Source organism: Nerophis lumbriciformis, linkage group LG06 (genome assembly GCF_033978685.3).
Source record: "Nerophis lumbriciformis linkage group LG06, RoL_Nlum_v2.1, whole genome shotgun sequence".
Classification (NCBI taxonomy): Eukaryota; Metazoa; Chordata; class Actinopteri; order Syngnathiformes; family Syngnathidae; genus Nerophis; species Nerophis lumbriciformis.
This window is the reverse complement of record NC_084553.2, coordinates 7,013,451-7,025,950: the sequence shown is the minus strand read 5'-3', so window position 1 is coordinate 7,025,950 and position 12,500 is coordinate 7,013,451. Positions and strand designations below refer to the sequence as shown.

At 37.4% G+C, this 12,500-nt stretch overlaps 1 protein-coding gene across 3 annotated transcripts in view; it reads left to right on the top strand.

The window, feature by feature from the left end:
- The window catches only part of cdh8 (cadherin 8), a 409,796-nt gene that overhangs the window by 24,493 nt on the left and 372,803 nt on the right, over nucleotides 1-12,500 (top strand). For all 3 annotated transcript variants that reach the window (XM_061963666.2, XM_072913334.1, XM_072913333.1), the window contains exon 2: nucleotides 199-610. In XM_061963666.2, the coding sequence (XP_061819650.2) occupies nucleotides 368-610 (243 nt within the window). In that variant the 5' untranslated portion in view covers nucleotides 199-367. The remainder of the gene's footprint in view (nucleotides 1-198; nucleotides 611-12,500) is intronic.

Genomic DNA, 12,500 nt, shown 5'->3' with positions numbered 1-12,500 from the left:
CTGTAGCCCTTAATCACAAGTGTTTAGCGAGTAATAGTCAGGTAATATATATTTGTTTATATATTCTTCCAGGTGATTTAAAAGGAGCGAGTTTTTATTCCTTCTTTGATGTTTTTCTTGTGTTTGGTTGTTTTTGACGGAGCCACACCTGCACGTGACACTTCCCCCCCCACCCACAGCTGTCATCTCTTCTTTCAGACCTCACTCAAAAGGACGCCATGGAGGCCCGCCCGCTCAGCTTTACCACGCCGTGAACCCGCCGGACCCCCCCGTTACCTTTTCCTTGGCTTTCCGAGGAGGAGCCGTCGATCCGAGCGCCTCTCCGGCATCAAAACCTAAACACAAGCCAGACGACACAAAAGCGAGGATGTGGCGAAGGTCCGAGGAGATGCCGACGGACGTGTGGATGTCCTTGCTGCTGCTGTGGATTACTTCCCTTCCCTGCGTGGCCCTCGCCCCCCTGGGGGGGCCGGCGCAGGCGGCGGCGGCGGCGGCGAGCGTTCCCGGCGAAGGACCGCGCCTGCTGAGCCGCGCCAAGAGAGGATGGGTTTGGAACCAAATGTTTGTGCTGGAGGAGTTCTCTGGACCCGATCCAATCCTGGTTGGCAGGGTGAGTGTCGCCATTGTCGGCCTTCTTTCACGCTCGCTCGCCGTGCTAAGCTCCGCCTCTCGGCGTGACGATCTCAGGTCCGTCGCGGGAGATAAAACAAACAAAAAAGGTTTTAGGTTGTATTACAATTTTCTCAGCGTTCACGTAATAATGCACTTGCGAAATATCCATCATGTGATTTATTGTCCTGTTTTCTATCAGCTCTCAATTGTTGTCTCTCACGCCCCCCCCTAGAGGACATTTTTTTTCACGCCCCCCCTCCGGTTGTATTAACATTTTCTCAGCGTTCACGTAATAATGCACTTGCAAAATATCCATCATGTGATTTATTGTCCTGTTTTCTATCAGCTCTCAATTGTTTTCTCTCACGCCCCCCCTAGAGGACATTTGTTTCACGCCCCCCCCCCCAAAGTTTATGCTATGTTTTTGTCTCTATATGTCAAAATAGTTCTTGACTAACACTAAATATGCTATCACGCCCTTGCCTCTCATGCCCCCCCAAACCCCGGGGGGCCCGTCCCACTATGTAAAAGGCACTGCTTTAACGGGGCTGTTTGGAATGAGCTCACAGTTACAATTTATATGGGATTTTTTTTTTCACGCTCCCCTTAAATATTTATTTATTTGTATGTGTCAAGATATACACAATAAGGATGTTGCCTCTCACGCCCCCCCTCCCCCACACATATAGCACTGCATTAATTAAAGGTGCTGTTTGGAATGAGCTCACAGTTACAATTTATAAGGGGATTTTTTTTTTTGTCCACGCTCCCCTTTAATATTTATTTATTTGTATGTGTCAAGATATACACAATTAGGATGTTGCCTCTCACGCCCCCCCCCTCCCCCACACATATAGCATTGCATTAATTAAAGGTGCTGTTTGGAACTTGCTCACAGTTACTTTTTTTGAGAGGATTTATTTTTGAAGGTTTGTCTTTTTCAGGATTTAGGCTATTAATATATTGCCTCTCACGCCCCCCCCCCCCCCCCCCCCCCCCCCCCTGCACATATAGCACTGCATTAAAGGTACTGTTTGGAACTTGATCACAGATACATTTTACCAAAGGGAAATATTTTTTTGATGCACCCCCTTCATGTAAATGTTTATCCAATTGCATGTGTCAAGATATACACCATTGCCTCTCACCCCCCCCCCCCCCCCATCCCCCCCCCTCACACACACACACACAAAAATCACGGCGCCACCCCACTATTTAAGAAGCACTGCATCAATGTGGCTGTTTGGAAATTGCTCACAGTTACATTTTTTAGAGGGGGATTTATGTTTTCACGCCCCCCTTGATTGTTTGTTTTTGTCAGGATATAGGCTATTAATATATTGCCTCTCACCCCCCGCCCCCCTGCACTGCATTAAAGGTACTGTTTGGAACTTGGTCATAATTACATTTTTCTAAGGAACTTTTTTTTTTTTCACGCCCCCCCCCCCCCATGAATGTTGATTTACACAATTAGGCTATTGCCCCTCACCCCCCCACACATTTAGCACTGCATTAATAGTGCTGTTTGGAACTTGCTCACAGTTACATTTTCCTAATGAACTTTTTTTTTTTTCACGCCCCCCCCATGAATGTTGATTTACACAATTAGGCTATTGCTCCTCACCCGCCCACCCCCCCCACCCCACACACATATAGCACTGCATTAATAGTGCTGTTTGGAACTTGCTCACAGTTACATTTTTCTAATGACCATATTTTTTTTCACGCCCCCCTTGAAGTCAATGTTTATTTCCACGATTAGGCTATTGCCCCTCACGCCCCCCACACACACATACAGCACTGCATTAAAAGTGCTGTTTGGACCTTGGTCATAATTACATTTTTCTAAGGAACTTTTTTTTTTTCACGCCCCCCCCCCCCCATGAATGTTGATTTACACAATTAGGCTATTGCCCCTCACATCCCCCCACACATTTAGCACTGCATTAATAGTGCTGTTTGGAACTTGCTCATAGTTACATTTTTCTAATGAACATATTTTTTTTCACGCCCCCCCCTTGAAGTAAATGTTTATTTCCACGATTAGGCTATTGCCCCTCACGCCCCCCACACACATACAGCACTGCATTAAAAGTGCTGTTTGGAACTTGGTCATAGTTAAATTTTTCTCAGGAAACATATATTTTCACGCCCCCCCCAACCCTTACCCTAACCCTAACCCCCCCTTGAAGTAAACATCCATGTGTCAATGCTTGATGGCGGCCAAGTTTTCCAACCAAGTTTTCTCGCCAGTGCCTGAAAGTCGCGCACCAAATTCGGCACGAGTCACCGTATGTGTTGTGAGGAGCTGTGCGAGAAGTTTCAAGTCTGGCGGAATTGAACAAGGGCACAAACAGCGGCATATTTGTCAGAAATACAATAGGTAGCACCGCAGGGGGGGCGTGTTTTCATATTTTACCCTTTTAACGTGACTTTCAATGGCATTATGGGTATGTTTTCCAACCGATTTTGCTCAAATTTTCCACACACGTGCTTGTCAGGCCACTAATATTTTCTACCAAATTTCTCGATCATTCGACCAACCGACCTAAAGTTACAGCGAGTGGTTTGTGGGGCTTTCTGACATTTTATTTTTAATAACAGCGCCACCATGTGGTGTATTGCTCAGAAAAACAACAGTGGTCATGTTTTAGCACGGTTTTACCCTTTTGTGTGCGGCGCTTCGGCACTTAGAAGAGGTTTCACACTCACATGAAAACATACTTTATGGCATCAATATTTAGTACGTGCTGCGTGAGTCTGCCGCCTAAACACCTGAAAAACGCTACAACGCAGACAATGCTTTATTGATGTCGCCACGTTTCAAATACCTCCAAGAAAACCATCCGAATTCCACAAAAGGGCAGGGAAACGTCCACCGCAGTGGACATTTGTGTTTTGCATAAAAGGGCTGATTTCGTTCTGAAATTTCTACCTCAGACAAAAAGAAATGGACGTCCACTGCAGAGCACGATAGTTATTGGGGGTATATTTATCTATCTACCTATATATATATATATATCAGTGACGTGCAGTCACTAGAGGCAGGTGAGGCGGGGCCTCACCTGCCATCATGGAAAGAAAAAAAAATGTAAAAAGAAAAAAAAAAAAAATTAATTGTTATATGTATGCAGTGATTATACTATAAAGTTATTTTCCATTTAACTTCACCAGTTTTAGATTATTTTTATTCAAAATCGCTGAATTTTCACATTTGCCGTTCATGTATGAGTCTGACAAGAGACGGTGCGGTGAACAGCAGCCAGTTGAGGCACGTCACTCAGTGCCTCAACATGGATTGCGCAATGACTCGGCTAACTGCTGGCCTGCTGTGCAGTGAGACTGTATTGCTATATGAACTATATTATACATTTCCATAGTTTAGTTAGCTGAGGTATATAATGTACAGTGTATTTTGTCAACAACTGTATGTGTGTAAAGTATTTCTTGTGCTGAGCGATCATAAAACGGCTGCAAAAGACGCACTGGCTGAGGCTCCAGTAATCCCGCCTCCTGCACCCCCGCCGTAGAATTGTTATATCAACTAAAGCCCACACTTAAACTTTCCACGTGCAAGATTGAATCTATTTGAAAAAAATATTTCATAAGAAGCCAAAAAGTGCAAAAAAAATAATGTTGGTGTTGGAGGAGTTGTGAATGACTGCAGGGCCACAACATTAGGTACACCTGCAGACTGCAGGTGTACCTAATTCACAACTCCTCCAACACGAACATTATTGTTTTTGCACTTTTTGGCTTCTGATTAAATAACTTTTGTAACCTACTTTCATGGGCTTTCCTCTTTGTGATGTTAAGTTCCTGTTTTGCGCTGTTATACAGTATATGCCTTGTGCTCTTATTTTGAAGGCGCTAAGAGCGGAAGTGATGTCACGTTGCGGAGGTTTTTGAAAGAAGGTAAATAAAGTGGTCCTCGTGTAAACTGGAGCCTCCGTGTTTGTTATTTTGTAGTTTCATACAGTATAGGCCACATTTATAAACCCTCGGTTACACTTTTTTAAATAGATTCAATCTTGCACGTGGAAAGTTTAAGTGAGGGCTTTAGTTGCGGCGCATGGACTTCATTTATAAGTAAAGGTAAGACCATAATAACGTTTTTTTTAATTAAATGTTCTTTTTGTGTGCTACAGTTTGTATGTGTAAAGTTAAAGTTAAGTTAAAGTAGCAATGATTGTCACACACACACACTAGGTGTAATGAAATGTGTCCTCTGCATTTGACCCATCCCCTTGATCACCTCCTGGGAGGTGAGGGGAGCAGTGGGCAGCAGCGGCGCCGCGCCTGGGAATCATTTTTGGTGATTTAACCCCCAATTCCAAGCCTTGATGCTGAGTGCCAAGCAGGGAAGAATGCTGGTATGAGCTTTTAAACATAACCCGTTAACTGCTGCCAATCAAATGGTGAATAAGATACTCTTTAGGGTTCATATGTTTGTAAATCTGACTGTGATGAAGTCAGTGCCTCACCAGCCATCAACCTCACCGCACGTCACTGATATATATATATATATATATATATATATATATATATATATATATATATATATATATATATATATATATGTGTATATATATATATATATATATATATGTATATATATATATATATATATATATATATATATATGTATATATATATATATATATATATATATATATATATATATATATATATATATATATATATATATATATATATATGGGGGTATTTATGTTCAATGGCAGCAACTCCCTACTTCCACTAAGCAATGCTAACATAGCGCAGAGGCATGTTAGAGAGGTTGAAGTGCGATAATTGCTCATCGACTCTCATTTACAAAAATAATGATTATTTCCATAATTATGATAATTACCATTATTACTCATATTTAATAAAATATTGATTAAAATATTGATTTTGTCTAATTTAATTTGTTTTACGCGCCCTGTGCAGCCACCTGGGCAAACAATTGTATTGATCACGATGCTTGTTTCAACTGTAATAAAGGAGCGGAATGTAATAACTGCTGCAGTGTTTTGGTCAAACTAGAGCGAGCGCGGCGACGTGCCGTGTTTAGGTAAATGTACACGTAAATGTGGACATGTGTATGTGTAAGTGTGTGTTTGCTAAAGCGTGTGCATGAGTCTGTGTGTGTTTGTGTGTGTGTGTGTGAAAAAAACAAAAAAAACAACAACAATAAAATCAGCCGTTAATCGTTGAAACTTTTGCTGCAACTTTCTGAAGAAAAGAAAATTATATATATATATATATATATATATATATATATATATATATATATATATATATATATATATATATATATATATATATATGTTTACCTGTCTTTGATTACATATTATCATGCCCCCTATATGTGTTTATCATGCCACCTATATATTGTTTATTATGCCCCCTTATATGTTTATCATTCCCCCTATGTATGTTTATCATACCCCCTATATATGTTTATCATGCCCCAATATGTGTTTATTATGCCCCCTATTTATTGTTTATCATGCCCCCTTTATACAGTGTTTATCATGCCCCCTATATGTGTTTATCATGCCCCCTTTATACAGTGTTTATCATGCCCCCATATGTGTTTATCATGCCCCCATATGTGTTTATCATTCCCCCTTAAATGTTTATCATGCCCCCATATATGTTTATAATTCCCCCATATATGTTTATCATGCCCCCTATATGTGTTTATTATGCCCCCTATATATTGTTTATCATGCCCCCTTTATACAGTGTTTTTCATGCCCCCTATATGTGTTTATCATGCCCCCATATGTGTTTATCATGCCCCCTTATATGTTTATCATGCCCCCATATATGTTTATAATTTCCCCATATATGTTTATCATACCCCCTATGTGTTTATCATGCCCCCTATATGTGTATATCATGCCCCCATGTGTTTATCATCCCCTCTTTTATGTTTATCATTCCCCCATATATGTTTATCATACCCACTATGTGTTTATTATGCCCCCTATATATGCGTTTATCATGCCCCCTATATGTTTTTATCATGCCCCCTATATATTGTTTACGCCCTTATGTGTTTATTATGCCCCCTATATATTGTTTATCATGCCCCCTTTATACAGTGTTTATCATGCCCCCATATGTGTTTATCATGTCCCCATATATGTTTATCATTCCCCCTATATATGTTTATCATACCCCCTATATGTGTTTATCATGCCCCTTATATGTGTTTATCATGCCCCCTATATATTGTTTATCATGCACCCTTATACAGTGTTTTTCATGCCCCCTATATGTGTTTATCATGCCCCCTATATGTGTTTATCATGGCCCCTGTATATGTTTATCATGCCCCCTATATGTGTTTATCATGCCCCCTATATGTGTTTATCATGCCCCCTTATATGTTTATCATGCCCCTCATATGTGTTTATCATGCCCCTCATATGTGTTTATCATGCCCCTCTTGTCATGCCCCTATATGTGTTTGTCATGCCCCCATATGTGTTTCTCATGCCCCTATATGTGTTTATCATGCCCCCTTATATGTTTATCATGCCCCTCATATGTGTTTATCATGCCCCTCATATGTGTTTATCATGCCCCTCATATGTGTTTGTCATGCCCCTCATATGTGTTTGTCATGCCCCCTTTATGTGTTTATCTTGCCCCTATATGTATTTACCATGCCCCCTATATGTGTTTATCATGCCCCCTATATGTGTTTATCATGCCCCCTATATATTGTTTATTAAGCCTCCAATATATGTTTATCATGCCCCCATATGTGTTTATCATACCCCCTATATGTGTTTATCATGCCCCCTTTATGTGTTTATCTTGCCCCTATATGTATTTACCATGCCCCCTATATGTGTTTATCATGCCCCCTATTTGTGTTTATCATGCCCCCTTATAAGTTTATCATGCCCCTCATATGTGTTTATCATGCCCCTCATATGTGTTTGTCATGCCCCTCATATGTGTTTGTCATGCCCCCTTTATGTGTTTATCTTGCCCCTATATGTATTTACCATGCCCCCTATATGTGTTTATCATGCCCCCTATATGTGTTTATCATGCCCCCTATATATTGTTTATTAAGCCTCCAATATATGTTTATCATGCCCCCATATGTGTTTATCATACCCCCTATATGTGTTTATCATGCCCCCTTTATGTGTTTATCTTGCCCCTATATGTATTTACCATGCCCCCTATATGTGTTTATCATGCCCCCTATTTGTGTTTATCATGCCCCCTTATAAGTTTATCATGCCCCTCATATGTGTTTATCATGCCCCTCATATGTGTTTATCATGCCCCTCATATGTGTTTATCATGCCCCCTATATAATGTTTAAGCCCTTATATGTGTTTATTACGCCCCCTATATATTGTTTATCATGCCCCCTTTATACAGTGTTTATCATGCCCCCATATGTGTTTATCATGCCCCCATATGTGTTTATCATGCCCCCTTATATGTTTATCATACCCCCTATATGTGTTTATCATGCCCCCTGTATATGTTTATCATGCCTCCCATATGTGTATATCATGCCCCCTATATATTGTTTATCATGCCCCCTTTATACAGTGTTTTTCATTCCCCCATATGTGTTTATCATGCCCCCTGTATATGTTTAACATGCCTCCTATATGTGTTTATCATGCCCCCATATGTGTTTATCAAACATCCTATATGTGTTTGTCATGCCCCCTATATGTTTTTATCATGCTCCTATATGTTCATCATGCCCCCTATATGTGTTTATCGTGCCCTCATATGGGTTTGTCATGCCCCCCTTATATACGTTTATCCATCACGGTGTTGTATGGTTGTTAAAATATAGGGAAATTGCGAGTGCAGTTTTTCCTGGAGCAGGCCAACCCTGTAGATCACCACCTGCTCCCTGGCCCCCCTGGAGGCGTCAGGCCGGCCTCAGCAGATTGTTGACAGTCGCTGGTGGGCCTCACCTGCGGGGAGAAGTCAGCCCTGCCATGGAGCGCCACACTCGGCCATATTGTTCTCCGCCTCCTCGCCGGTGGTCTTCACTCTCCTCGTCTTCCGCTGACTTTTAATTGGACCCAACAACCCGCCGCGCCGTTTCTCCTCCTCGCCGCATCAATTAAACATCCACCGCCGGGCGGCACGTTGCTCTCTAAATAGAGACCCGACACAAAAACACTGTTAAGTGGCACATGAATTTTTCAGGTAGAGTCGATTAGAAAACCTGGGATGACTTTGAAGATGCAAACAACACACAAAAGGATACAAGATGTCGTCTAAAATCTCTCTTAACTTATCTCAGCAGGCACAAAACGTTGATACAACGTTGATTTTATGTCCTCTAAAACTGACTTTGAAACAACGCCACGAAATAGTTGTATTTGTAAATTGAGACAATGTTGATGTCTAACGTTGGATCCACGTTGTTGGTTGGGAAATGACCACATTTCAATGTCAAAAAGCATGTTGTTTCAATGTATTTGTGTTGTAGAATATTGGTTGAAAAATGACCAAATTTCAATGGTCAAATCAACGTCAGAACCCAACATTGATTAAACGTCGTCAAAAAGCATGTTGTTTCAACGTTATGTTTGAGTTGGCCAACATCAGGACCTAATTCAACAAGTTGTTTCCATGTCTTGTTCCTGCTGGGATACGAGCTCTCATTTAAATAATTTGTTTGCTTCCCCTTGAAGTCCTGCTGGGCCCAGGGACTTATTTCCTGAGTTTGTAAACAATAACAAACATAAAAAACGAGGTTGTGATAATAAAAACTATTCATCTAATCACTTTAAGTATCGACTTCATACTGCTACGATACTTGGTATCGTTACTGTCGATAGCGCTGTTTGGAACAGGGTTGTCCAATGTAGGGACCGGGGGCCAATTTTGGTCTTGAAAGATTGTACAAATAAAATAAATTCATTATTACCGAGATGTTTATAGTAGTGCTGTCAAATTATTATTCTTTTAATCAGATTAATCACACTTTTGAATTGAGATTAATCACGATTAATCTCAAGTATTAGATGCAGTATTACTCACTTCTATAAATTTAGTTAACGTAAAGAAAATTTAAAAAATGATTTTCAAGGTAAAAGTTGATTTTCAAGACAAAAAAAATATTTTCAAAGTAAAAGTTGATTTTCAATACATAAAATTATTTTCAAGACAAAAGATTATTTTCAAGGTAAAAGTTGATTTTCAAGTAAAAAGTTGATTTACAAGACAAAAAAATTATTTTCAAGGGAAAAAATTAATTTCAAGAGAAAAAATTATTATATAGTTGATTTTCAAGACAAAAAAATGATTTTCGAGACAAAAAAAATGATTTTCAAGACAAAAAAATGATTTTCAAGACAAAAAAAGGATTTTTAAGGTAAAAGTTGATTTTCAAGACAAAAACATTATTTTCAAAGTAAAAGTTGATTTTCAATACATAAAATGATTTTCAAGACAAAAAATTATTTTCAAGATAAAAGTTGATTTTCAAGACAAAAAAAATATTTTCAAAGTAAAAGTTGATTTTCAAGAGATAAAATTATTTTCAAGACAAAAAATTATTTTCAAGACAAAAAATTATTTTCAAGGTAAAAGTTGATTTTCAAGACAAAAAAATTATTTTCAAGACAAAAAATGTATTTTCTAGGTAAGTTGATTTTCAAGACAAAACATTATTTTCAAGGTAAAAGTTGATTTCAAGACAAAAAATGATTTCCGAGACTAAAAATGATTTTCAAGACAAACAATGATTTTCAAGGTAAAAGTTGATTTTCAAGACAAAAACATTATTTTCAAAGTAAAAGTTGATTTTCAATACATAAAATGATTTTCAAGACACAAAATTATTTTCCAGGTAAAAGTTGATATTCAAGACAAAAAAATTATTTTCAAGACAAAAAAATTTATTTTCTAGTTAAAAGTTGATTTTCAAGACAAAAAAATATTTTCATAGTAAATGTTGATTTTCAATACATAAAAATGATTTTCAAGACAAAAAATGATTTTCAAGATAAATGTTGATTTTCAAGACAAAAAATGATTTTCAAGACAAAAAATGATTTTCAAGGTAGAAGTTGATTTTCAAGACAAAAAATGATTTTCAAGAGAAACAAATATTTTCAAGAGAAAAAATAATTTTCAAGAGAAAAAATTATTTCAAAGGTAAAAGTTTATTTTCTAGACAAAAAAAATATTTTTAAGGTTCAAGTTGATTTTCAAGACAAAAACATTATTTTCAAAGTAAAAGTTGATTTTCAATACATAAAATGATATTTAAGACAAAAAGTTATTTTCCAGGTAAAAATTGATTTTCAAGGAAAAAGTTGATTTTCAAGACAAAAAATTGATTTTCAAGGTAGAAGTTGATTTTCAAGACAAAAAATGATTTTCAAGAGAAACAATTATTTTCAAGAGAAAAAATTATTATTATTATTATTATTTTTACTCCGGGTACTTTTGTACTCTTACTTTTGTTTTGTGTTTTTGTTTTGAGTGACAGCAGGGGTAGGGGATGAAGAGGGTTTGAATATGTTGTTAATGTGAATGTGAAATCAATAAAAAGAACTATGAAAGAAAGAAAGAAAAAATTATTTTCAAGAGAAAAAATTATTTTCAAGGTAAAAGTTGATTTTCAAGACAAAAAAAAAATATTTTCAAGGTAAAAGTTGATTTTCAAGACAAAAACATTATTTTCAAAGTAAAAGTTGATTTTCAATACATAAAATGATTTTCAAGACACAAAATTATTTTCCAGGTAAAAGTTGATTTTCAAGAAAAAAAAATTATTTTCAAAGTAAAAGTTGATTTTCAAGACAAAAAAAATATTTTCAAGGTAAAAATTGATTTTCAAGACAAAAAAATGATTTTCAAGACAAAGAATGTATTTTGTGGGTAAAAGTTGATTTTCAAGACAAAAAATTATTTTCATAGTAAATGTTGATTTTCAATACATAAAAATGATTTTCAAGACAAAAAATTATTTTCAACGTAAAAGTTGATTTTCAAGACAAAAAAATGATTTTCAAGACAAAAAATGATTTTGAAGGTAAAAGTTGATTTTCAAGACAAAAAAATTATTTTCAAAGTAAAAGTTGATTTTCAAGACATACAATTATTTTCAAGACAAAAAATTATTTTCAAGGTAAAAGTTGATTTTCAAGACGAAAAATGATTTTCAAGTTTCAAGATTTTAACGTAAAGAGAGGCTCCAGCACCCCCCGCGACCTCGAACGGGACAAGCGGTAGGAAATGGATGGATGGATTTTCATCAATTAAAAAAAAGACCCTTGTATTCATTGCTACAGATTTGAATATAAAGAAGCACAATACATTCTGTGATTAATCCGTGTATAAACGTGATTCATGCAATATTTTCTGTGATTAATCACACAACTCATTATTTTACAGCCCGAGTCAATAAAAATGACACTGATATCCTTTGTCACCTGCAAAACAAAGCTAACGTGGATGTTCTGTCCAGCTAGCTTAGCATAAAATTTTTTTTTTTTTTTTTCTTTTTTTTTTTTTTCTTTAGCATACATTTGCTTTTAGCGTCTTTTATGTACAAAATGTATCAAAACGGCTCCGACGTCCTAAGTTTTTTACTGAAAAGTTTGGACACCCCGTGTCCTGTGTAGCATGTTTGACTAGCCCTCGTCCTCCAGTGATAACGATACTTGACAATACTTTTACCATGAATTGATTAACGTGGGCCCCGACTTAAACGAGTTGAAAAACGTATGCGAGTGTTACCATTTAGTGGTCAATTGTTTCTAATTGTCATCCCATTGGGTTGAGTTTTTTCCTTGCCCTTATGTATGTCGTTGTGGCTTGTGCAGCCCTTTGAGACACTCGTGATTTAGGGCTATATAAGTCAACTC